Source organism: Dermacentor albipictus, chromosome 1, assembly GCF_038994185.2.
Source record: "Dermacentor albipictus isolate Rhodes 1998 colony chromosome 1, USDA_Dalb.pri_finalv2, whole genome shotgun sequence".
In the NCBI taxonomy this organism is placed as follows: Eukaryota; Metazoa; Arthropoda; class Arachnida; order Ixodida; family Ixodidae; genus Dermacentor; species Dermacentor albipictus.
The window spans coordinates 267,862,268-267,889,925 of record NC_091821.1 but is presented as its reverse complement, the minus strand read 5'-3'; the positions used below and the strand labels follow the sequence as shown (position 1 = coordinate 267,889,925).

At 45.0% G+C, this 27,658-nt stretch overlaps 1 protein-coding gene across 5 annotated transcripts in view; it reads right to left on the bottom strand.

Moving 5' to 3' along the window:
* The window catches only part of LOC135915879 (sushi, von Willebrand factor type A, EGF and pentraxin domain-containing protein 1-like), a 182,205-nt gene that overhangs the window by 63,158 nt on the left and 91,389 nt on the right, over positions 1-27,658 (bottom strand). For 2 of the 5 annotated variants that reach the window (XM_065449074.1, XM_065449094.2), the window contains exons 10-26: positions 25,804-26,013; positions 21,469-21,678; positions 21,195-21,404; positions 20,918-21,127; positions 20,495-20,704; positions 20,072-20,281; positions 19,649-19,858; positions 19,230-19,439; positions 18,963-19,172; positions 18,693-18,902; positions 18,371-18,580; positions 18,023-18,232; positions 17,648-17,857; positions 17,163-17,372; positions 14,514-14,723; positions 10,963-11,205; positions 5,522-5,740 (exon numbers count right to left, since the gene is read on the bottom strand). In XM_065449074.1, coding sequence (XP_065305146.1) covers positions 5,522-5,740; positions 10,963-11,205; positions 14,514-14,723; positions 17,163-17,372; positions 17,648-17,857; positions 18,023-18,232; positions 18,371-18,580; positions 18,693-18,902; positions 18,963-19,172; positions 19,230-19,439; positions 19,649-19,858; positions 20,072-20,281; positions 20,495-20,704; positions 20,918-21,127; positions 21,195-21,404; positions 21,469-21,678; positions 25,804-26,013 — 3,612 coding nt within the window. The remainder of the gene's footprint in view (positions 1-5,521; positions 5,741-10,962; positions 11,206-14,513; positions 14,724-17,162; positions 17,373-17,647; positions 17,858-18,022; positions 18,233-18,370; positions 18,581-18,692; positions 18,903-18,962; positions 19,173-19,229; positions 19,440-19,648; positions 19,859-20,071; positions 20,282-20,494; positions 20,705-20,917; positions 21,128-21,194; positions 21,405-21,468; positions 21,679-25,803; positions 26,014-27,658) is intronic. The other 3 variants (XM_065449080.1, XM_065449083.1, XM_065449090.1) reach the window with 3 other exon arrangements.

Here is a 27,658-nt window from a genome sequence, read left to right as displayed (position 1 = left end):
ATATATGTATAACTATGCACATATTATACATGCAAACATTATACATATATGCATATATTCATCCGGCTAAGCATAGTAACAAGCAAAGTGAAACATTTCATGGCGTAAGAGCTACAGGTTAATATACACACTAATATTCGCTTAGGCACCACATTCTTCAAAAGAATGGCCTACGAATAGAACAGCCGATTGTCAAGACTTAAGTGGCCACAGTAGAGAACCAACGAGGAAAAAAAAATAAGTGAGAATGAACTAGATATTGCAACGTACCTGATATAATTTTTTATTAGCTTTCTTTAAGGATACGTTCGTGCCTGCAGGAAAGGCCAGCTATTCCTCTTTCTGTGATGAAATTATGCGCATGTTACACGCACACACATTATATATATGAAGAAAAAGAGTACGGCGTACGTTGAATAAGCACAGTATATTTGAGTGACATTTCGGCTGGTGGACTAGCTTTTGTCACAGTAACATGTACATGCATTTGGGCTTCCTTATAAACCCGCGATACATCAGATAAAGTTGTGCGCAATAATAACAAGAAAAAACAAATATAGCGATACCACTGGCGATAGCGATATCACACACGTGGCGCACAGTGCAGAAATGAATCGTTCGTTTACTCAATATTACAATGTAAACCACTTCAAGTGAACAATAAAAAAATAATGCAATTAAAAGAAACATGGGGATAATAAGGCACCGCGCGATACTACATTCAGGGTGCGGGTGAAGCGGACGGCTCAGTAGTCGTCATAGCGAGCAGGATAAATGACGTAGTCTTTTATTGGCATTCGTACGCATGCCAATAAAAGCCCTGGTCATTCATCCTGCTCGCTATGAAGACTACTGAGCAGTCAGTTCAACGTACGTCGTACTCTTTTTCTTCATTTTACTACCGGGGCCAGCGTGATTTTCTCAGCCATAACTATACATGTATATATTACAGGGTGTTCAGCGTTAGACTTTCGAGATTAAAAAAAAAATGCGATGAGGAGTATACAGAAGCCATTTTCCTACCTTGGTTATGCGGCTAGGCGGTCGCAAACTATGAGGATAATTGTCGTCTTAATTTCAATATTTCATTAAATTTGACAACTAACTTTTCATTTACTGCAGTTAGCATGTATGTTTATATTGAAAACTCAGAGGCGGTGCTATTTGGTGACTATTCCATTTTGTGCAATTTTAGTAAGGCGTCTGCGTCTCGAGATATGCACGTCTGAAACTTCAGCCCAGGCCGTCTAGAGAGAGAAAGAGGGAGAGAGAATGAAGAGGAAAGGCAGGGAGGTTAACCAGATATGAGTCTCCGGTTTGCTACCTACACTGGGGATCGGGAATAGAGGTCTAATTACGCATGCAAGACTGCGGCACCCTCTATGAGGCCCCTCCCTAGTGTGACGCAGCTGTTGAGCATGACGCTCTGTCTGACAAGAATGCGGGGTGACAGGCGACGGTGATTACTTTTCGCTCTTGACCACCATTTTCGTTCTTAGCCAGCGAAACCGAAGGATGACTTTGGGTGTCGGCTTGGCCAAGCTCTTTTTTAAAGCAATTGCTTGCAAAGTTGGCGGGAAAGCGCAGTGCCACCGTACAGGCACTGTCGAAGCGATGAAGTGCGGGATTACGATACTGGCTTTGGTTCTATTTTTATTATTTCTTTTTTTGCATTTCGGAGGCTCAAAGTCATGCAAGCGCTAAGCATGAAACAAAGGTGACAGCTGCCGGGCAGCACCTTGGTTGCCAGTGGTGTTCCAGGGACGCAGTACCTGTCCGAAGTGTGTGATTTGAGGGCCCTGCATTGCATACGCCTGAAAAACTGCTGTGAAATAGAAGGACAACTGTGAACTGGCGTAAGTAGTGCACTACACAGGTGTTGACGGTTTTTTTTTATTCTTCGCGGTTTTGCGAAAGTGCCGAACAGATCGGGCATCGCGTTGCAAGCGCATCGAGTGAACCCCTGAGCTTCCATTACGTGCCTTTGCCACTGATTGCCTCTGCTAAGCTGGGCCGTTGGACGAAGCAAGTTCTGCGTTGGGACCTTCTGCGTTGAAAAATGTCTGCGTCGTCTGGGTCGAGGTACTATTCTACGGCAGAAGAAAATTGATGTAGTGCCATCAATCGCGGAGATAAACGGCCATGCCTCATTAGCAATGAGCCTGCACGCGTCTCACCTTCCGGATCTTCGAGTTCCAACTAAAGCAACATTTGTTAGAATTTTCAGATGTTTTCGCATAACAGGCTCAGTTCACCAAAAAAGACAGCCCAAGAAGCGCGTCATTGATGAGGACTTTGAAACTGACGCCCTTGCATGTGTGCGTTCAATGCCAAATGCAAGCATCAGAGATTTCTAAACAATGCGGGAAAAGCGTGGGAACAGTGCACAACGTTCTAAAAAAGCACGAATTTCATCCATACCACGTGAGTCTTCATCAGGACCTAAGTGAGGCAGACCTTGAAAAACGGGGAGACTTTTGTAATTGGGCCCTAATAAAAGTTGACCAACATAAGGATTTCGTACAAAGAGTTATTTGGACTGATGAGGCTCGATTTTGCAGCAATGGCAGAGTGAACACTCACAATGCTCACTACTGGTCGCAAGGAAATCCTCACTGGCTGCGGCAATACAACCACCAAATTCGATGACGTCTAAACTTAATGTGTGGCGTACTTGGGGACAGAATCATTGCCCCTCACTTCTTCGAAGGGAACCGCGATGGAAATAATTAAGCGCATGAAATTCTTGCGGGTGTCGTCGATAAATTTGCCTCGAGTCTCCCTTTCAACGAACTGCGGCAAGTTTGGTTCCAGCATGATGGGGCCCCACCGCATTTCTCCTGCACTGCAAAGAACTGGTTAACTAACTTTCCACGGCAGTGGATTGGACGCGAAGGAGAGATGTTTTGACCGCCGAGATTCCCTGATCTCTCTCCACTGGACTTCTTTTTGTGGGGCTACGTGAAAGATCGCGTTTGCGCAGTTGAGCCCACCGATGTCAACGACATGAAGATGAGAATAGTTACCGCCCGTAGAAGAACCGACGCCGAAATGCTACGCAGAGTTGTCGACTCGACGCGAGAACGGTTCATGTGGTGCATTGCGGCGGAAGGCAAGCATTTCGAACATTTTTAAACCGTTGCTTTCTTGGCGATCGTTTTAATTATAAGGTGAGTAATATTTCATATCACTCGAAACTAATATTGTCTAATCACTGGTACATTCGAAGCGAATTTCTAAAATGTTTGTATGTTTTGTTTGTGTGTAGGCCTTGGATTTACACTGTACTTGTTTTTTTTTGTTCTTTTATTCCCCCTTCTTCCGAAGTAATGCCGGAAGCGGAGCTGCGTGTAACTAAAGAAATATGAATTTGACTACGTTGACAAAATTTCATGCTCTGTCATGAGAACTGGTAGATGCGTTCTAACTATAAAAAGGTGACATAGAGAATACGGGCCATTGACCCGCGTTTCCCAAGCGCTGCCACTGCAGGGTCGGTAAATTCTCTTTAAGCATGTGCAAGGCGCGGTGGAAACTTTAGTGGTCAATAATGTGCTGTATGGCAGCTAACGCTGTCGCATTATGTTGTGAGATGGCATTAATTTCAATCATTCTGCAAACAAAGCTTCCATTATTATATAAAGAAAGCAGAGCAGTAGCGCTACACCTGAGTGCATCGTAAGTCCTAAGCGGCACGGCGTCTTGTCACCCACTGTACTAGCAACTGCTCAAGGAAACAGGGCTCGCCTCACGTCCCCCACACAGTCATTCTTCGGTTTCACTGACCAAGAACGGAATCATCGTCGCCTATCACCCCACATTCTTGCCCAGACGAAGCACCATACGCAACAGCTGCGTCACACTAGGGAGGGGCCTCGCATGCGTGATTAGGCGGCTTGGGCTGAAATTTCAGACGTGCATATCTCAGGACACATGCGCGTTACTAAAATTTTAGAAAATGGAATAGCCACCAAAGCGCACCGTCTCTGAGTTTTCAATATAAACATACATGAAAAGTAAATGAAAAGTGAATTATCAAATTTAGTTAAATACTGACATTCCGACGACAATTCTCCTCACAGTTTGCGACCGCTTGGCCGCATAACATCGCGTCTGTGTACTCTTCACATATTTTTTTAAAAACACAGAAAATCGTAACATTGAGCACCCTGTACATATATATATATATATATACACACACACAGCGAGATATGTTCGATTGTTTACAAAATGCAAATCTCCCTGGGCCGATGAAGATACCGACGTAATGTTTAAGTCGAGGTGTACTGAGGAAAGAACTGTATTGAAAAAAAAAAAAAGAAATACCACGCGTTTGCTTAACTCGAAGGAGAACTTTCACTTCAAATTACTTTCTGGTTCCGATGTATTCTCAGCAATACCTGCGCCATTGCCGTCGACATATTCCCAACGCTACCTGTTCATCTCAGTCAAAATCTTTGCCGTAAAAAACCCTACAACAGACATTGCCCGAACATTTTGCTGTGGAAGCTTACCAGTGGAGTTGATTAATTAGAAAAATATATTATGGTGTCTCCCATGCCATAACAGCGATATCGGCACGTCGTAGTGGAGGGCTCCGGATTTATTTTGGCCATCCGGATTGAAAAAAAAAAAACAGTGAGTGCAGGAGAGGTTCACATCATGGGTGATGCCCACTACTCCTCTCTAAAGCAAACAATACTTACCAAAAATTGCATGGCTATAATAGTCACATACAAAAAAAAATGCTACATCAACTACATCATCAACAGGTAAGTACGATGGCAACATAGCGTACTACATCAACACAACAGGTAAGTATCGGTGTGAAAGCGCAAACGTAGAATTTAGATCGAGGTCACAATCGATAGAACGTTTAACCACGTATAACATCCCGGGGTCCTTTAGGGCGCACCGAACTCTACGTAAGTGAGCGTATTTTGCATTTAGCGCCCATCGAAATGCGGCTGTCGCGATCGAACCCTCGAATAACTCGGCATGCAGAGCCACGCCACAGCCACCAAGCTGTGCCGCGTCGTGTGAGTGAAGTTGACTGCCAGCAGAGTTGATCGCTTAGTGATAGCGGTTCATGTGGGCTATCTTTGTGTCGTAGCAATTGACTTGAATGCTTTAAACCAGCAAACCGTGTAACGAGGGAAGCCGTCATGGAGAGCGTCTGGATAATTTTCCCCATTACGTGCGTTTGCGCACGAACGGCGCACACAAGACGACATGAGAGAAGGAAAATGACTCAGCGCCGGGTCTTCTCTGTCGTCCTGCTTGCCATATTCGAGTTGCGTACTGCATCGGCTACGCCAACTAGCCCATCAGTCTGTTCTTTTGAATTTTCATCAAATGAAGAACCTCGAGGTATTAGGAAACCTTCCCGCACAGAGATTCTTCCACGCCGCTTTATTGTTACTTTTTGTTTCATTTAGTCACCCGCGAATACGGCTGCCACCCACACGAGTGGCGGCGTAGCCAGGAGGGCAGACGCAATAGAGAGGACTGGTTCGCTTACCCTCGCATAGATCGAAGTCGTCGTTGCTCCAGGAGCCGTTGGGCAAGCACTCCTTCACGGCCGAGTCGACCTTGCTCTGGGGGATGACGTAGCCGTGCCGCTGACAGATGTACTCGCACACGTCGCCCACTGGGTGCAGGTGACCCTCGGTGACGTTGCGGTCGGCAGAGCAGGACACCCGGCTGTACGGATCGCTTTGCAGCGGCGGGCACCCGGAGGCTGCATTGGCCGAGTATCGCGAATAATGCCGAGTTCAGGCGGCACTGTATACACACGTAGCGTCGCAAAGGTTTTTTGACCTTAGTACTGAGGTATCAGGAGGTTCTTTTTTCTTTCTTTAGGTATTACAGGAGCCTCACGTCACTCTGCTTGCTTCAGAGTGAAAAAGTTGAAAAAAAAATGCGATTGGTTTTGGCTTTCATGCGGAAGAAAGCAGCAGACTTGTGCGAGCTTGCAGAAATAAAACCCGATTTCGAACGAACCAGTTTCTTTTCGAGTAGTTGCAATAAGAATTTGAATAGCCTGCAATTAAATCGCATATTTTGAAACGCTGCCAATATATGACTGGTCCGTTTAAAACTTTGCCTACGTATCACGATTTCGTGCACTTGTTAAGAAATTTTTGCAATGACAGTATTACTTCATGCACACACATTTTACTGCGCCAGAGCATTGGCCAAATATAGCACTTGCCACACGAATGGGCATGTGACCTTTCGTGCGCTATAGTATACTATATCGGTCAAACGGGACATTGCTTGAATGATCGCTTGAAGGAAAACTGGGCATCGGGATCAGTGCTTGAGCCGTTGGCGGCCGCCTGGCTGAGCATCGCCATTGGTGCTCGTGCACTCGCGCGATTAGGAGGCGCCAGAGACAGGCTGGTAGGGAATCGGAAGCGCCTTACATAAAAAAACAAAGGCGGTCATGGTTGTGCAAGTAGCCCGTCGCTGGGCTACACAAGAATGTTCGTAGGTGGAAAATAACCTGCGCGTTGACTTGTTCAGATAGCTTGTGCGTTAAAGCCACTGAAAGCAGGAAAAAGGGACAAAAAAAAGAAGATCGAAAGGAAGAAAATTGAATTTCGCTTCTTTGCGTCGGGGCTCTGCGCATCTCGTGAATTATATACGTTTCATCGAAATAAAGATTCTGTTGAAGTCTAGCGTCGTGTCCTGTGCGCATCTTGATCTCGTCCCACGTCTTTCTTGCGCTAGTGAAATATGTCTCAAGTACGAAATACACACCAACTATTCCCTACTTGTTTCTCTATAAAGTGGAAGCTTGGGCGAGTTGGTGATTCAATATCGACATGTCTGCATAGCGCTAAAGACAAGGACAGATGAAAGGACACAACAAGGCGCTGACTTCAACTAAACTTGATTTGGGAAATCGGCAGAACTATATACTTTAGGCATGAGCAAAAAACAAAAAAAAAACAAAAAAACTTTTCCGTGATGTCACACATCTCACGAGACCCTAGCGCATCACAGCCAGCATGCGCACTGGGTGTGGTTTACATGATTCCCCAGACTTGCGGAAAGAAATACGTCGGCCAAACGGGCAGATGCGTAAAATGAGAGATTGAAAGAGCATTTTTATAATGTTCACACAGCCGTTCAGGGACATCTTCGCATTCACTGCAGAGACTGTCCTTGTGTCCCTGAATGTGAAAAATGCGCTGTAATCTCTAGACACCGCGAACAGCTTACCCGTTAAATCATAGAGGCTGACAAGATACAGCGGTTGGGTGACCTTTGCATCAGCATGCCGTTCATCGCCATCACCAAAAACTAAATCGAGTATCTGGCTGTGATGCGATAGGGTTTCGTGAGACATGTTACATCATGCAAAAGCATTTTTTTTCCTCATATCGAAAGCATATAGTTATGGCGATTTCACAAATAAAGCTTAGTTGAAGCCAGCGCCTGTGTTGTGTCCTATCTTCGGCCCTCGTCTTTTGCACTGTGCAGACGATATTTCTTTAAGTGTAAAAAAGGTGCCTTTTAATTTGTCGACGTCACCGGGCTTACCTAGGATAACCAAATACCAAAGAAACAATGGTTCAACGCCCTTGGCGAATGAGGCAAGAAGAATTAAAATCCCACGCCACATCTCCACTTGAAATTCCCTTTTTAAGAAATACAAACTTGTAACGTATAAGTCTATCGAGGCATTGGGAAACACAGCTTACAACGGCCGCGTGACACTTGCAAACACTTGCTTAAGAAACTTTTAAAGCGTCAGTTCTTCTCAGCCCGTTGCTCAATTTTGCGCCGTTGGCGTCGTCCACAGTGGTTGGCCGATCCTGGAGATAGTACAGACTACAGGTCCTATGGGTATGTGTCACTGGATATGCGCCATCGTCGTCACGCCACCTTCGTATGACATCGCCGCCGCCATTGTCGTCAACATAGCTCCTTCGCCGTTCCATCGTCGTCATTGATCGGGAGCGCAAACGCCTACCCCCATAGCACAGCTAACGCTTAAACATTTGCATTACACACGCGTAACCGTCCTGGTAACCTCGCACACAAAAGGTTTGTCATGGTTAGTCGATTTTGCTAAGTTCGGTGTTGATGACAGTTCTATTCACGCCAGGGTTGTGTGCTAATTTTGCGCCAATTGTAAACGCCATAACGTTCTGGCGCGCTTGATCACCTGAACCATTGCTCCCGCCGTAATTAACTCAAACGCCTTGAACTTCGCCTACATATAACCCATTACGTGCCAGTTATCATCCTCAAATATAAACTTGCTATAACGTACGGCGACCTCGGGTCACTGGGAAACCATGTAAAATGGCTATATAACGTCTTCAAGCACTTGCTAAAGATATTTTTAAGAAAGACTGGATTTTATGCACAAACATTTCACTTGCCATACGAATTTGCCATAGCATTCCCACCGTGTTCGCTAGATTCGATGTCAATGGCATCTGTAGTTATGATAGGGTTGCGGGCTAAATTTTGCACCGCTCGTCAAACGAAGGCCTAACGCTCCAGAGCACTTGCATGCGTAATTTATTGCAAGGGCCGCAATGAACCCACACACGTTGAACTTTGCCTGTGCGTTACCCATAACGCACGCGTCCCTTGTTTTCGCAAAATAAGTATAAACAAGGTGCTTTGTTTACTTTACCGAGCGGCCCGGGCAAACCAACTGCTAACCTCGTATAACGCTTAAAAATAAGGGGGAAAACAAGGATTCAGTAATAATTTGCATTGCTTCTAAATAGCTGTAGGAATGAGAAATTTTTGCCGCACATGTTTGGTTTTTACCAGTGGTATCCTTTTTCGTCTTTGTGTTCCTTTTTTCCCCATTTGGTGTGTTTTTCCTTAGATGTATTCTTCATAACCAATCTCCTCTAATGTTTCGGTCCCGAGGGTAAAATAAATGAAATAAATGAAATATTACATTTACATTCCAAAAATTTTTACAGAATTTGAACTTTGTGTAGTGGATAGTTGTTTTAGGACTCTGGAAAACAGTGCCTATATTGCCTGAATGACAGTCTGGAATATTTGAGTAAGTAAGTTGAATAAGTAACTTTCTATAAAGGCTGCAATTAATTCCTACACAGAGTAAACAATTACATTTCGTCACTCACAAAAAGCTTCCCACTTCGACAAAGTATAAATAAGGAGCCTCGCATAGTTCACCGAGGAGACCAGGAAAACCAACTACATGCCTTTAGGAAGCATGGAAATTAGGAGAAGACGAGTAATTCAGTAACTATTCTTAAAGCACACAGCCTGCACACTTCGAACTTTCGGCCCGCGTCACCCATATAGAGGCCCCTATTTCCCTTAAATATTAAATAGCTGCTGCTTTCGATCCGCTCAGAGAATCGGCATAACTTTGTAAACGGTAAACTTTGTAAACGGTAAACTTTGTAAATAGGCCGGAAAAGAGGGTTTAGCAAGTTTCGTTTCTCCCCTAAAGGACAAACACTTCAAATTTACCGGCATATTGCCCCTAACATTCCGCCATATTTCCTCGAAATATGAGCATCGTTAGCGATTTTGTTTTTTTCAGGAAACCGTGAAAACAGGCATATAACGTGTTTTAACGTCTCTAGCTAGTCGCATTAACTGCTTTGCTGTAAAAAAAATCATCCGCAGTATTCGAACGGCATTCAACGTCACGCACGCGCTCGGCCATAGAATTCCCGAAGACATAGTGCCACTAACTTCACCATGATTTTTCTACATGTTGCGCAATCATATCCAAAATAGCGCCTTATATATTTCAGAAACGCAAGAAACCTTTCTGGTAACGTTCTGGTGAATGCCCTTCACTGAGTAAACAGTCGGTTATTAACTGCGAGCTCCCGCGACAGTGAATGGCAAAGTAAGACACCAGTTAGAGTGGCCGACAATGGAGAGCACTAGGGCAACGGAAGCATTTAGGACTCAATGTAAGCAGAAGCCGACGGAAGGTTGGTTCGCAAGAAAGCAGGTGTATCAACACGTAGAGCGGAGACTCATGAGGCCAATGCATCTGCAAGCTAACCTTAATAACATAGCTGTGAATTTAAGCCTACTGAGCTAGTGAAAATTGCGCTGCAGCGCTGAATCCCGTTGAGTCAGTAGCGTGTCTTCTTTTTTTTAATGCGACGCCATTAGGAGCGTCATAGTGGAAAAAAGTAGGCGTGTGAAGTGTGGGAAGCCGGTCACGTGGTGTGTGTGTATATATATATATATATATATATATATATATATATATATATATATATATATATATATATATATATATATATTACACACACATATTTACCTTAACACAAAAAGTTTATGTAGACGTACTGCTTGTGGCAGGAAGAATGTTCCACATCCTTCGTCAAGGCCATAAGTGGCGCCGTTGGCTAACGCTCTCAGGGTTAGTTCCAGTAGATAAACATAAATACTCCAGAAAGTGGACGAGAAAATGGCGCCACGGTAGCTCAACTGGAACTAGTAAGAGCATCGCACGCGTTATGCGAATACGAGGGTTCGTATCCCACCTGCGGCCGGTTTTTTTCATCACTTTCATTTCCATTTATTTATTATTTCTTTAGTTCCATTGAGAACTGCAGATAATTTTTCCAATGCTGTTCTTGGTGTCGTTGTTTGTTGGGGCCTTAGCATATGACTAACAAAAATCGGGCCCTCTCAGTTTCCTTTCTTCTTGTTCGTATATACACGTTTTCACCTGAGTCTGCTCCGGATTACCCAGTTGCACTTAACTCCTCGAAGTTGCAGTGGGTACGCCGAGTGAGCTATTGAACACATTGCAATGTGGGTTGAACGCGGTTTAAATCATGGATCCAGTACCCGAAGGAGGTGCGGCATAATGCTAACTCATTTCTCTCACATTCAACGCTAAATCGCCATTAATTACTTTTTTTAGATGCACGTCACGTTGTCACAATATCAGACAAACATACGACATAATGGGCTCACCAAGTGCAGTAACGTTGTACGTGCACGAAGATGTAGATTGAAGCTCGGTGTCGACGGCGTCGCAAACGATGACGTGCGTACCATAGGTGGTCACGTGCGTGGCGGTACAACGAACGGCGGCATTGGTGCCGTTGAATGCTTTGAATGTTGGTGCTTCGATGGTGACTGGAAACGATACGTTGTGTCCGTCCACGACCACCACTTCGTCTTTGCAGCCTTGAGATAGCTGGGGATCTCGAAGCTCTGCGACGAATGAGGCCGCAAAAGCAGATTTTTGCATGCATGGCATCGCAAAGAGCAAACGTCGCACTAGCACACCTTCCAGAGAAATTGATGCGTTAAGATGACTTTTGTTTTGGTAATTGTTTGTTATGAAAGACAATGACCCTGTTATGCACCACTTAAGGTATTAATTATGCGAACCAACGAATCGACTGAACTAATCAGTGGCTTTACACCGCTAATGAAGCTTAGGGCAATAAAAGCTCCTTTGGCAGTACTTCATACCATGACAGGCGTTCGGCCGTATCAACCAACAAATACTGCTGGAAAAATGTGATTTATATGGCATTTGCGGAATAGCAGCTCTTCTAAAAACTTGCCTACAATATCGTTGTCAGTATATAGCAGTAGGAAAGCGCATTTCTACTCGTCAACACATCACCACAGGAGTATCAAAGGAAGCATTCTGGGACCATTGTTATTCATTTCATATGCTAATTATATAACTATTAGTGACAAGCGGAATTATATTTTCTAAGCAGATGACACAAGCTTCCTATTTAAGGACAACAGTATGTAGTCCCCCATCACACTTAACAAAACAAAGGAAAATCTCAGTTCATGGAGAACAGCGAAGTGCTTGTTGATAAATTCCAAAGAAATAAAGGCTGAGCTGTAGCATGTGCGTCAGAGCTCATTATCACTGCAACCCGTGATAACGTTCGAAAATCCAATGTAGAAGTGGTAGGCGTGCTAAAAACACTAGGAGTACTCTAACAAGAACATGAGTTGAGATCCTCATTTGAGTGCTGTTACGTCTTACTTAACTAAATGTGTTCGCATAGGAGCAATGTTTCGCTCATACCGTCCTGCATCAGTAAAACAATTATCTATAAAACGTTGTTCTTATCACATTTAAACTATTGTTTCTTGGCTAGGGGAAATACCACACATTCTAATATTAACAAGCTAGTAGTACAAAAGAAAGCAGTACGTTATACTGCGAATGTATATTATAATGATCAAACTGAGGAGTCTTTTCGGCAGTTTAAGATTATGCCAGAGTTCAAACTTTACGAACAATGCTTATGCATTAAGCATAAAGCATCTGTATATAATTGCGAGCGTAGCTTTTTTTAAATATATCATCTCTGAATGCGTGCACCGAAACTGTATCTATTCTGAAACAAAGAATTCGGGTTGCTTGTATTTTGTCGCAATGAATATGGACTACGAACCTTACGTCATATACCTGCATTGTTACTGAACAAGCTAATCTGTTGAAATATTTTGGTTGAAATATGCAGCATACACAGTACTCTAGAACATTTCTTGGTGCAACTAAATTTTTTGACGCTACTATGTAATTCTGCTGGACCTGTGTTTACTGTGAAGCTGTTCCTTTAGCATTACATACACAACAAGCTACTAAGTAAGCTAAATCTAATTTTAAATAATCCTCGACTGATCGACTGGATAGCTAGCTTTCTTAACTCTAGCTCTCAATTCGTTTCATTTAATTCCACTTCGTCCTCCACTGTAAATGTAACACGTGTTCCACAAGGCTCTGTTCTGGGACCTTTGTTATTTTTAATCTTTATAAATGACCTTCCGAACAATATTGAGTGAAAAGTCCGTCTTTATGCCGACGACTGTGTCCTATACTAGGTAATTTCTTCTCCGAGTGATCACGCCTTACTTCAAGATTCCTTCAACAAATTTTGCACCTGGTGTACGGATTGGCAGATACGCATCAACTTTCAAAAAACCGTATTAGTGTCATTTACAAACAGCCATTTTACATCACAGCATGTGTACGCTTTCAATAACACAATAGTTCCCCGGGCACAGGTGTACAAATACATCGCAGTTATCTTCACGCACAACATGCAGTGGTCCCAGCATATTGATCACATCACATCTACAGCACTAAGAAAATTAGGTTACTTGAGACGAACATTATCTAAATCACCAAAAGACACCAAATTACTAATGTATAAAACGCTCATTCGTCCTGTATTAGCGTACGCTTCATGCGTCTGGAACCCGTATAAAGTGTGCGACATCAACAAAGTCGAATCGGTACAAAGGCTGTTCGCGTCATTTGTCATCGCTATGATCGTAATTTTGCGCCCTCATCTGCAATGAATTCCTTGAATTTATCTCTTCTATGCACAAGGTGACATATAGATTCCATGAAGCTGCATTCGATTATTCACTCATGCTGTCAACTATCTGCTGATGATTACATCAGATATGCCAGTGCTCTTGCAACCAGACGTTGCCACTCCCTCAACCTAAAGCCTTTCTTTGCACGTACTAACATGTTCCAACACAGTTTTTTCCCGAGAGTTGTCGGGTGCTAGAATGAATTACCCGGTTCTGCTCGTGAATTGACACTACGTGATTTTGTAGAAGCACTAGTGCGATAAGACTGCTTCCCCTTGTTGTTGTTTTTTCTATTATCTATTATGTTCAACTGCTTTTGTTTCTGTTATGTTTACTGTACTCCACTCCTGCAATAGCCCTGAATAGGGCTGGGGTATTTGAAAATAAATAAATAAATAAATAAATAAATAAATAAATAAATAAACACTGTTCGAAGAAGTGAAGCTCTTTTTAGAATTAGTTCTGTTGTATTTTAATTGTGTTCCTGATGTAATCTTCGTTGTATATACAGAGCTCGGGCACTCTGGAGGGAAAAAAATTTTCACTTTTCGCCCGAACGCGCCCACGTTGTAATGATGCAAATAAGCAGAACTGGAAGCCGGGACCTCGTATTCAGCAACCGAACGTCATGGCTCCTGAACCGCAGCGCGCTGATAAAGAGATCAATGAGCATATCATGTCATATGCGTGGTGTGGCTGTGCATATATGCATGTGTACAGTATGTTAGTATGTAGGCTTTTTCTACTGAGAAAACGAGTGTGTGAACACAGTGAAAGTCTGGAGGAGTTCGTGGTTTTAATTCCTATCGTCTTTTAGCGTCTAACTATAGACGAGAGAATGCACGTGCAGCACATATCGTGCCTTAAGCTGTCGTCTTTCTCTCTTATGCCTTAGTTTACATATAACCGTGAACCACTGATACGCCAAACTTCTAAGCTGGCGTTGCATGTCTTTATGCGGACATGGTGACTAGATCTAGACCACGGCCGATAGAGAGAGCGCAAAGAGATCCCCCTCAGGTGAAGTATGTCAGGTATGGATTTTCACCAGAAAAGACAATATTGTTTAAATCAACGAAATGAACACGTTACTTGGGCGGATACATACAGCCCGCATATTCAGGTAAACGCTCCTAGTTCACGATGATAAGAGCACTCACTGAGACACTGCAGGATGCCGGTCTCGTTCCACGTTCCATCGTCAAGGCAGGTAATATCGCCCAGACCGAGTTGGCTTTGCGGGATCACAAATCCATTATCACATATATGCTGGCAGGTTGTCCCGGCCGGCCAATTGCCAATTACATTGGCACTTTCAGAGCAGTGAAGGACGGAGTTCTGTACAACCTGTGGGCTCTCACAACCAGTTTCTGTAAGGAACAGAAGCTTTATTGAAACGAATCCGCGGAAAGTGTAATGTGAATAATGCTTCCAATGTAGTGTGGAGGCTCTGGTCGTGCCGAACTCAAGTAGTACGTTTCCATATAAACGTTGTGCTTGTCTGGGCCCCATGGCAAAGACTGGGCATGCAGTTTTAATTCGTAATTTTTGTAGTGACGGTCCTGACGATGCCAAAGCATACATGATAACGCCAATATCGGAGTAGTTAACCTTGATTTCCTCCAACAATTTATGTCGCACAGCGACTGCCAACACGATATGCCGCACAACGGATGCATACACGGCAATCATTCCAGTGTATTTGGCAAAGAGGTATAGAGGAACGCCGACTACTACAGCTTCTTTCATATAGAATTAGACACACAAATATTGCCTTAACGGGACTACCAGTGACACTAGCGGACCTGCCTGCCAGCTGACCTTGAGGTATGCCATACTTTGTCGGACGCCCTTCTCTCTGGCTCTCATTGCCGCAGACTTTCCAATCAAAAGGGATGCTGCAAACCACGGTTGGTGGTATCCGTACTAGTATTTAGTTAGGATGTACAAAAGCTAGAAAAATGTGTAGGAAGCAAACGAAATCTACTATCTAAGCATCAATACTTCAAGCAAAGTCTTAAGCTGGGGCCAGGGAGCATGCAATTGACACCTGGCCTACTGGGGCACGGACATGATCTATCTCCAATACAGCTCTTACATGTGCTTATGAGTGACACCTTCAAGAGGCTCGAGCTGCGCCTGGCGACATGCCTCCTTGCAGTGAGAAGTTTCAGCTATGTGAACGAAACTCAGAATAATTCGTTGTGGGGCTAGTTAGTTCATAACTGTATGATGCAACTCGACCGAAATTACGTAGTAGAAACGAGTAAGCAGGGATATGACAAACGGGACAACAGAATTTGCCTGTTTACTGACTTCTACTTCAGCCCTCATCATTAACTTCACGCTCCTTCATTCTACGCGATGAAAGGTGATGTTCCCATCGCTTTGAAGCTTATTTCGTCACTCGACCAGTAAAATATTGAACAATAATTACTTGCGTTGCCATCTGCACATATTTCTTATTTCTGAAGTTGATTAACTCTTGTTTACAAGCGCGATTTGTTAATGTTTTTTTCATTCAGCTTGAGGCCGTTCTATAGAAACCCGTTTAGAGGTTCTCAAAATAAGGTAGCAGGGTTCCTTAGCTTGGGCGTTTTAGCCAAGTGGAATAGTACTAGCACAGTTTCAGCAAATTGACGCGCGCTGCTGATCCGCTTTCGTGCGACCACCGGTGATTAAAAAAAATCAATTCGGCGGTTTGACGAGTCAAAACCACAATCTGATTATGAGGGACGACGTAGTGGGGAGCTCAGGATTGATTTTGACCACGTTCGTTTTTTTTTTACAATGTGCCCTGTATGCACGGTACACAAGCGTTTTTGCATTCCGCCTCCATCAGAATGCGGCTGCCACGGCCGACCTCGCGGCCTCGCGCTCAGCAGCGCAGCGCGCCACCGTGGCTGGATAGCGGTCGGTGACCCATTCAGCTCGAACAACATAATATTGTTTTGAACTGAGCCACTGCTAAACCGTTCTTTTGAGCTATGGCGATGACTGTACTCAACTCTCGCAATACGCGTTATGAGTGTTGCCCCTCATATATTGCAGTACACACAGAGTCCCACCGTTTCTGTGCTCTAATCTGTGCGACTGTAACACGAACACGCCTACACATGTTTGCGTACTGCAATATATTGACACATGTGCTTGTATATCTTTTTCGGGTGACCGCTTTTCATCGTCTAACAAATGTTATCCCTCAGCGCGGGACGCGCTCTCATGCATCGGAAGTTTCTGGAATGTTATCGATGGTTTTGTTGTCACCGAAGCTTGTGTAATCTGATTTTATGTGCGACGCGAATTGTGTAGAACTTTCTGGCACCAGCGATTACTCTGGAGCATTCGATGGCTCATGTATAAAAGCCGATGCGCTTGACCGACAGACGAGACTTCGACGATCGCCGATTGTGGCCGCCGCTATCGTTGTGCTTTAAGTGTAGCCTGTTCTTGTGGGCACAGGTTCGTCCACAGTTTTGCTGCCTTCTTCACCGTCCCTACTACGGGACAATATAAAACGAATAATGCCCATGTTGAGAACAGGCATGAGTTGAGTATACAGACGCCACCAGGGCTCAAAAGAACAGTTTAGACAGGAGGCCAACTTCCAGAGAAAAAAATGTTACCGGAGATGAGGAATACAGCTTGCTAGACTGTGCTATAGAGTGCAATTTTAGGCACACGCCAACCTTATAATGTGTCTAACAATCCTAATAAGCTGTAATTTGTGAGACATTATATTCATTATACGGCTCGCATGCAATTTTTACAAAGCATGTGCATACGCCTATGACGCCAGACATGCTTACTTAGGCATAGCAACTCCTCCTTCTGATTCCAAGAACCGTCTTCAGAACAAACTAATTGGTTGTGTGGCTCTAGGTCCCGAGGAACGGCGAAACCTTCATTACACACGTATGAACACACCGTACCAAATGGCCGTTTTCCTAAAGCATTAAAATCGGAGGAGCAGTTTAAGGCTGAGTGCGGCACCTTTCCTGGTTCTTCGCAGCCGGTTTCTGTAAGAAAAAAAAGCAGCGTGTTTACGAATAAAGAAGCTAAAACGTTCTGGAATGGATTGTTCCTCTTCCACGAACGAGTGCATGTATACGAAAAGCGTGAGAAGGGAGGGTTCATGTAAAGGAAGGGGATTCTGAACATCCTTCACTGGCGGGAAATTTTAAGTTATATTTAGGGTTTTATAGAACATCTTAACCTGACAGTAGACTGCGTGAGGCTCGTAGTGATGTTTATGTGTATATTTCATACTGTAAATATACTTTGTTACACTTACCCCGACAGTGAAGACCTTCGGTTTGATTCCAGGTGCCGTCATCAAGGCAAATAAATAAATTAAGATGAACTTCGTGGCGAGAAACTGCATATCCTTCGTCACATACATGTGAGCACTCGGTTCCCACAGGCCACCGTCCGAATGTATTAGCAGTTCCTGAACAGTTCACCATAGAAAACTGGACAGCAGAAGGATCCTCGCAGCCGGTTTCTGGTGAAGAGAAAGGTTAGAGCAGAAAAGCGCCTCGAATTTGAGTGTAAGATGTGACAAATTTAAAGGAACATGTCGAAACACAGTCACTAAATTAACTAAATGTCATAGCGTCGCAGCTGTGTTAATAGTAAGGAACTACGATCCTTTTGCCAGAATACGTACTTTTGCAGCGCAGTTGTTCCGTTTGGTTCCACGTGCCGTCGTCGTGACACGCAATGCGGCTGAAAGGAAGTTGGTTCGTCGCGAGACCATATCCTTCTTTGCAATCATATGAGCATATCGCGCCTGTGGGCCATCTCCCTAAACTGTTGGCCTCCGCCGTGCAGTTGAGTACGGAGTCTTCCACTTGTGTCGGACTTTTACAGCCTGCTTCTGTGGAAGGACAAAAGTCAGATACATTGGTCTTTAATCGCACATTTACTGCCCACTATGAAAACTGCGCCACCTAGATTTTTGTGTGAGACATTTCACAGCCATTTTCCTAGAAAATTTGCATAGTAGTGAACTCGCCTTCGCAGAGCAACTGATCTGTCAAGCTCCACGTGCCATCCTCGCGACAGATGAATGAGTTAAGCCCATCTTGTATTTTCGGAACGGCGTATCCTTCGTTGCAAGTATACCGACACAGCGTTCCGACCTGCCACTTTCCATCTTCGCTGGTGCCGTTGGAACACTCCAAGACAGAATTGGACACTTTGGGCGGGCTATCACAAGTAACTCCTGCAATGTTGTGTCAGGCTTGTTAAAACGCACCCACAAAGAGGAAGGTGCCAGAACTAAAGATATATACACTGAATGTGTTTAGCATTGACGGGTTTGCCTGTGTACTCACTGTGGCATTCTAAATGTGTCTTGTGGTCCCACGTACCGTCCCCTTGGCAAACAAACTGGTCAAAGGACTGCTGGTTCGATGGAAGTGTAAATCCCTTGGAGCAAACAAATTTGCAAATCGTGCCAGTTGGCCGATTGCCGAGATTGTTGACTTCGTGTGAACACTCAAGTGAAGAGTTGGGTGTCAGATCCAGATTCACGCATCCGCTCTCTAAAACGCAATGCGTATCAGATTACACATTTTTCGAGCAAATTTGTCATAGTCACTCACTGATGCATTCTAACTGAGCTGTCTGGTTCCACACGCCGTCCTCCTGGCAAACAAACTGGCTAGAGGATTGATGGATTAACGGAAGCGTGAATCCTTCGTTGCAGCGTACTTCGCAGACCGTGCCGGTTGGCCGATTTCCCAGCTGGTTGGCGCCTTTTGAGCATTTCAATGAAGATTCAGGCACCGGATCCGGGGTTGCGCATCCAGTCTCTAAAATGCAACGCACGTTACATTACGTGGTTCCAAAGCTTTATCAAGGTTACTAACCGCGGCATTCCAACTGCGCTGTCTGATTCCACGTTCCATCTTCCAGACAAACAAAGAGGTTCAGAGACTGCAGGTTCAGTGGAAGTGCAAGGCCCTCGTTGCACACTACATTGCAGATGCTGCCTGTAGGCCACTTTCCAAGGTCTTCGCCATCTTTTGAACATTCCAGCGAGGCGCCAGGAACCGGGTCTGGTCTAGCGCATCCGCTGTCTAAAATGTGATATGTAAAAAAAATCGGTATAAGGACAGTGAACGAGTCGAAATGGAGAATAAATTGACGTTTCGACAGTGCTAGGTACATTGCTTGCTCACTCTGTGGTGAGCAAGAACATTTATCAGTTTAAACAGGCAAGATACAGCGTAAGAGTTGTCAAACATTTACCGCCGTTTCGCGGCAGTATATTTGACGTTGCACTCACTGCGGCATTCTAGCTGTGCTGTCTGGTTCCACGTGCCATCTTCTTGGCACACAAAATAGTTAAGAGGCTGAAGGCTCGACGGAAGTGCAAGTCCATCGGCACACACAACTTGGCAGGCCGTGCCTGTAGGCCACTGGCCGAATTGGTCAACGTCTGCAGAGCAGTCCAGCGAAGAGTCCGGCACTGGATTCGGACTCGGGCATCCGTTATCTGAGACATAAATGTAGAAATGAACACAATACAGTGGTCATAGATTACTTCAAAAGGAAGAATGAAGCGATTTGTCGGGACAGTGGGGTATTCCTTGTTCAATGCTAACCGGGCTAGCACAAGTCCTTTAGAAAGGCAGGATATGGCGTACTGATCGCGAGTTACAACCGATGCTTGACATTCGTAGCAGCAGATGGACGGCTGTATACTCACTGCGGCATTCTAGCTGTGTCGTCTGATTCCACGTGCCGTCTTCTTGGCACACAATATAGTTAAGAGGCTGGAGGCTCGACGGAAGTGCAAGTCCATCGGCACACACAATTTGGCAGGCCGTGCCTATAGGCCACTGGCCGAATTGGTCAACGTCTGGAGAGCAGTCCAGCGAAGAGTCCGGCACTGGTTTCGGACTCGGGCATCCGTTATCTGAGACATAAATGTAGAAATGAACACAATACAGTGGTCATAGATCACTTCAAAAGGAAGAATGAAGCGACTTGTCGGGACAGTGGTGTATTCCTTGTTCAATACTAACCGGGCTAGCACAAGTCCTTTAGAAAGGCAGGATATGGCGTACTGATCGCGAGTTACAACCGATGCTTGGCATTGGTAGCAGCAGATGGGCGGCTGTATACTCACTGCGGCATTCTAGCTGTGTCGTCTGATTCCACGTGCCGTCTTCTTGGCACATAAAATAGTTAAGAGGCTGGAGGCTCGACGGAAGTGCAAGTCCATCGGCACACACAACTTGGCAGGCCGTGCCTGTAGGCCACTGGCCGAATTGGTCAACGTCTGCAGAGCAGTCCAGCGAAGAGTCCGGCACTGGTTTCGGACTCGGGCATCCGTTATCTGAGACAGAAACGTAGAAATGAACACAATACAGTGGTCATAGATTACTTCAAAAGGAAGAATGAAGCGATTTGTCGGGACAGTGGGGTACTCCTTGTTCAATGCTAACCGGGCTAGCACAAGTCCTTTAGAAAGGCAGGATATGGCGTACTGATCGCGAGTTACAACCGATGCTTGGCATTGGTAGCAGCAGATGGGCGGCTGTATACTCACTGCGGCATTCTAGCTGTGTCGTCTGATTCCACGTGCCGTCTTCTTGGCACACAAATTGATTAAGGGATTGCAGGCTCGATGGCAGCGAAAGTCCGTCGGCGCACACTACCTTGCAGATCGTGCCTGTAGGGTGCTTGCCGAAACGGTTGGCGGCCATAGAGCATTCCAGCGAGGAACCAGGCACTTGTTTTGAACTTGGACAACCGATACCTAAGATGCAATGTGTTTAGGTCAAATAAGATGAAAGCAGCAAGGTGACGTATTGAACACTACTTACTGCTGCATTCCAGCTGTGTAGTCTGGTTCCAAGTACCGTCTTCTTGGCAAACAAAGTGGTTAAGAGCCTGCATGTCCGGCGGAAGACCAAGACCCATGTTACACACAATTTTACACGACGTGCCTGTCGGGTGGTGGCCAAGGTGGTTAGCGTCGTTTGAACATTCCAGCGAGGAGTCAGGAACCAGATCAGGACTTGAGCATCCGCTTTCTAAATAAATAAGCGTACTGGATTAGAGAAAACGTGTCGCTAAAAACATGCCTCCACTACTCACTGTGGCACTCAAACTCTGCTGTCTGGTTCCATGTGCCGTCCTCTTCACAAATGATCTCGTTAACGTGTTGCTGGTTTGGTGAAAGTATAAACCCTTCTTTGCATGCGACTTTGCAAATCGTTCCTGTAGGCCTGTTTCCGAGGTGATTGATTTGTTTTGAACAGTCGAGCAAAGAGTTGGGCAGAATGACAGGGCTGGCACAACCACTCTCTGAAAAGAAGCATGTTTCATAAGCTTTAGGATGTGTTAACGATACGAGCAATACGCAGAGGCTTTGTACATTCACCGTACATTTTATGAGCCCATTAGGACAAATTTGTAGTTTCTCAAAAAAATTGCCACAATGTTAGCTTTTTTTTTATTAGCGCCTAATAAAGATCACTAAAATTACATGGGTAGCGTCTGTCGCTAATAAATTATATGAAATAATAATGCTTCAGAGCTTTGCTGGACGTTTTTTCTCACCTACGCATAGACAGAATAAACCAGTGTTTTAATTCTGATTGGGCTCACAGCAGAAGAGGTCGCCTCTCACTCTCTCTCCTTCTCGCTCTCTGACAAACACCCACACACCTACTCCACGTGAAATACAGCTCCGCCTGCTTCTGCAGGCATCCCAATGGAGACAGTGTTCTTGCAGGCAAAGGCCTCCACCATGCGCTTCTATTTCGAAACACTCGCGCGCCTTGCCCGAAGACGTCAAAGCAGCTGCTCATTAAAATCTCACACGAACGACGGGACACGTCGCCACAAGGCCGATATGAAGATGCCATTGTTGCAAGCAGAGAGGTCGGCTGCCCTGCGCTGCACACTCAGGAAGTTCAATGAATGCGGAGTCAAACAAATACAAATGAGCATGTCACCATGCGGTGCGCTAGCATGCGAGTTATAATGTTCGAGATTCAGACCATCACCTTTAAACTCGTTAAGCTTTAAGATAAAAGGTACTTCAGGGGCAAACTCTAAAGAAGCATGCGGCTACTACATTCCTATGACTTCCAGAGCATCAAGGGCTACATCCTTCGCAGATGTATGCAAATCCGAGAAACCGATACATCAATATCAACGAAGCTGTATGCGAGAGTTGAGACACCCTTCGGGAGTCTTCAAGGCTTGGGGCGCGCCACCGCCATAATCTACCCAAGAATTTGCAAATGCTTCCCTATATTAGGTGCAATTTCTTCGCTGTACCCGAGTGTTTTTAAATAGTTCACAGTATTTGAGCTTATTACTTCTATACTTACCGCCATACCCTGTGCGTACGATATGCCTCTTCGATGCACAGCCACAAGTTGCTGCTGCCGCATGAAAACCATCGTGGAACTACCCTACACAGCTTGGCTGTAAAACTCCGTCGTTATGCGTTCGTTTTCTTTCTTTGAAGACGCTACAATAATTTCCTGCCTAACTTTGATCTTTGCTGCAATACAGGCGTGTAATGCAGCAGAACACATACAGACGGAGGAGTGAAATTTACTGATGAAAAGTTGCACATCCTGTTGTAACTCCTACTTACCAGCGCTAACAACGCCTGGAGAGGCGGTAATATAATCTAAAATGTGTTCCCTGTCATCAGATCCATTCGAGCGTATTGCAAGCCACATTGGAATAACGGTTAACGAAGCTTAGGACAGAATGAACACTGCGAAGCATACTTCCGATGAACTTACAGGTATACAATTTGCTCCATCCTTTGCCAAAGCCGCACATAAAGGACTTAAAGGGGCACTAAAGGCAAATATTAAGTCAACATAGACTGTCAAAATACCCCTCCGTAAACCTCCCAGCGCTTGTTTCGTGCGAAGACAAGACTTAGTTTAAGAGAAAACCGCGTCTGAAGGCTCCGCATACTTTTAGCGCCTTTCAAATCGCTTGCCCTCGAGCTGGGGACTGCAAATCGTGTCCTGTATTTACTTCATTTTCTCTAATACTAAAACTTTGTTCGCGGTAATATTGAAGCGTTAGACGTTCTGGAGCATTAATATATTTACCTTGACTTATTATTTGCCCTTAGTGTCCCTTTAAGCGTCAATTAAAGAAGACCCCGAGGTTCGATGACCGGACACAATTGTTTCTTTTGTATAACACCCTTTGCTACGATTCCCAGCAAACCTTAAGCTAGAACAGGCTCTAACACACTCTTGTATCGTCTATGTTTTGAGGCGGTGTACAGACCTCGCTTCCTATATATGATGCGGAAAAGCCTAGAGACTGCGTACATCGTGCCACCCCGGATGCTTCTATAGAATGCAACGTCCTTGAATGCCCGCAATATGACGAACATGGAGAGAAACTTTAGTATGGTTTCGAAGTATTAGATGCACGTCCCTTAACTGAAAGGAAGCTGCTCGGACCTTGGTTCTGCCCCTATGGGCAAGAGAAACGGTTGAAGCCTAGAGAGATTTCCATGTGGGCCGTGACGTGTCACGGGTTCCTTGTGATAGCGCTATTTTCCGGGCGTCATTTTTATCACGTGGTAACGTCACGATGACTTTCTCGTGTCTTGAGTGTTCGCGCATATTTTTTTTTATTTCATCTTATTTTAATACAATGGTAAGTTTTCTGCGTTATGCGCTTTATGCGATTCGCTAACGGAGCTATTTCGGCATGAGTAAAGACTACTCAAGCTTGTCATAGGTCCTGCGACGACTTATTACGCGCGATGTGTATATATTTCCAACTCTATGCCAAGCGAATAGTATGTAAAGTGTTTTCCTTCACACTGAATGAGTGAGAAAGCTTTTGATTATTTATATTATTTATACTTATATTGTTCTTTCATTTAGCGTGTATTTGTTTTTTGCTACGGTCTGAGACGACCGCCTCTTCAGTAGCCAACCTTTCTACACTGCCACAGTTAATAGACGTGAAACAACCATCACAATGCCCAAATAGGTATACAAAATATTCACAATTCACACTTTATAATTATTACTCAGTGCACTTGTCGCGATTGCGAAGCAGAAGAAATTTATTTCAACATTTTGGCCGGGGACTGGCGTTCAACTAGCTGGTTATTAATCTTCAGGCACGACCACTCTATGGACAAGGGTGAAGTGAGGGGATATAAAAAAGTCAGCAGGCTGCGCTGATTGACAAGTGGTTTATTTTTGCGACCGAAAAACATTTAACTGCGTTAGAAAGCTTCGTAGAAGGCATCAAAAAGAGAATCACGGGGTGCTCCCGGCCGATGCGCGTGGCTCCAGTTTTGCAGACAAGTGCGCCATTTACATGTTAGTCAACAAAGCAGATTGCGTAATAACACATTTGCTTTCAGTTTTGTCATTCGGCAGCCATCGATGAGTTCCCGAGTCAGCGTGCCGGCGTATTATGTGCCCTGACTTCATTCTTGTCCTTAGCGCTGTTACCACCTGAAAGCTGCCTTCTAAACGAATGCGAAACTACCGTGTCCACATTATTCCCGCTTAGAAACGCCTATCACAATTGCAGTAAACAGGACGCAGCAACGAAAAGAATTCCGAAGTCTCTTCGCTCTTTGTCACACACACCATGGTCTCCGCTCTTTGCGTGTTCCAGCACAGGCACAATTGCGGCTGTAGCGCGCATGCAGCCAGTGACAGAAATGATGATGAAAGGAACAGTCTAAACAAGAAAAAAGCATAGCACAAGCAAACGACAAAGGAATACGCTTTTGATGAACAGCGACTGTCAAGTTTTTTCGTCGAGCTGAATGTAGCTCTACTCCCGTATCCCACATCATGATCAGGCTACCACACACTTTTTTTTTTCTGGATTGGTATAACACCTCTGGGATAGCGGAATCTTCGGTGGACTATCTTCTCAGGTTCAGGTAATCTAGCAAACTAGTATAAAAACTGTTTTTCGATGTGTCTGAGTGAGTTGTTACAGCTGAGTTTTGCGAACACCTGCGCTGCTGCTGCAACTTGAAGTGTTTCAAACGAGTCGCCTGTTGCCATGTACGACATCCAGACAGAAAGTGAGAGAGGCATAAAGGCGACATGATTCGACCTGCACCACTAATGTGTTGCTGGCACGACATCCAGACAATCGTGACTGTGAGGAGTCAAGATATTGAAATATTTAGGGCGGGTTGCGAGTTTCGAATATCCAGACGTTCCAATGTCTCACCAGCGATGGGTTTGAGGTTAAAAGTAAATTAATGTAGGCAGCAGCTCTTCTGTTGAATTAGGTTAATTACAGCCGCGAGGATATTTCGCTAGTACCGAGAAACTGCACACCTATAGCAGTCACTGGCTCATGCGTGCTCAATGAAAAGGAAGCAAAAAAAGAAGTTATTCACCTGTTTGCGCCGAGCGGCTGTTTTGATTGAATAAAAAAAAAGCGTAAACTCACTGACACAACGCGGCTGATCTTCCTGGTGCCACTTTCCGTTGGCTAGGCAAGTGACTTGGGCCAATGGTAGTTGACTCGGCAAGACGTCGTATCCCTTGTCGCACACGTGCCTGCAGATCGTGTCGACGGGTCGCCTGCCCAGGGTGTTGGCATCGGCCGAGCATTCAAGTGCGGAGTTTGGCACCGGCGATGGGCCCTCGCATCCGCTCTCTGCAGTGACACGTGTAAATGCGCTCGTGCTGTGCACCGAGAACTGTTATTGCGACACGTGACACCATTTCGTGCAATACAATGGTTAAAAGAGAAGACAAATGAAACAATAAAAATGAAAGGCAGCTTGAGCATGGCAACCTGTACACGACAAGAGGCGAGGAAGGCCTGAAGTGAGGTCAACACCCTGTGCAGCGGACTTGCGTTCGTCAGTTTCCTAACACCTCTGTCGCGTCCTAGAAGGAAATACAAGTCGGTGCAAGACCTCAAGAATTACGGCGCTGTTTGCGTCCGGTCTTCACTGTATCGGTTGCATTTCTGTGCTGCTGATCTGAGCGTACGGCATGCCAGAACTAGCCATTTTCTCCCGAGTAATCTGCCAGAAAGTAATGACATCACTGACTATACCCTAAATAAAGAAAATGGCACAGACTCTGCAGCACCGAATGAAATACTGCCCTAAGCAACGCCAACGGCATACACCCCTGCTTCGCATGACCTATACCAAACGATTGTATACGATCAACTGAAATGCTCGCTGAAACAATGCTCAAGACACGTCTTCACTTGAACGCCACTGTGCAATGCCCAGAGTCTGCTGTCACTGTGGCGTCTGCAAGCGAACACTTAGGTAGCGACTCGGAATATCGGTGACGGAGAAATTTGATGGTATTCGGCGTGTCAGATACACGAGTCAAAAGAAACCCTGACATAGACGTACACTTATAGAGCGCGGGAGAGAAGTCATGAGTTGGCATATTCCGGTGCATTCCGATGTTTTAAAGTAAGTAAAGCAGAAGCTTCGCGAATTGCCACTCTTTTGCCGCGTGCCCGGTTCTGAACGCGCTGTTCACCATATGAAATCCACAGCTTCCAACACCAAGACATCGACGGCCGTCATTGGATGCACACAATTATTTTCTGATCTCAAGAAAAAATTGGATGTTTACGTTAGCGTCATATATTGATACCTCAATGACCTTCGACCGTGAGAGTCCATCTGTGCCACGTTTAAACGTGGACGCACCCGCGGTGGTTGCTTAGAGCGCATTGCGCTGCCAAGCAGAAGCTCGCGGGATCACATCCCGGCCGCCGCATTTCGACGAGGGCGAAGTGCAAAAACGTCCATCTCTCGTGCATTGGGGCACGTTAAAGGTCCCCTCATGGTAAAAATTATTATAGAGTCCCCCACTACGGTGTTCCTCATAATAAAATCGCTGTGCTGGCACGTAAAACCCCAGAATTCAAACTAAACGCGGACGCTAATTCTTTAGCTCGCGCGCTCACAAGCAAGTATGACGTCTGGTATCGAATTTTCACGCTCTCCTTTGCATCCGTCTAACAGCGAACTAAAATTTCCTCTTTTCGCGCAAGTTTGCCTGACGATTCGTCAAACGCCACCACGAGGTAGTAGGCTTGGCTCACTTCCGACCAGTTCGCGCAGCTATTTCCTATTTATTATGAGCTGCAATTGCAAAACGCCCCGAATTTCACTTCGATAGACCCAAAATGCGTTGTTTATTCTCCGAATTCTTTATATACAAGCTGGCTGTTCCTGGTCAAGAAGCAGACAAAGAATACAAAGTGGGTCTAAAGTCATTCCGTGCACGAGCCATGTTTTGAGGCAACGGCAAAAAGAACGTAT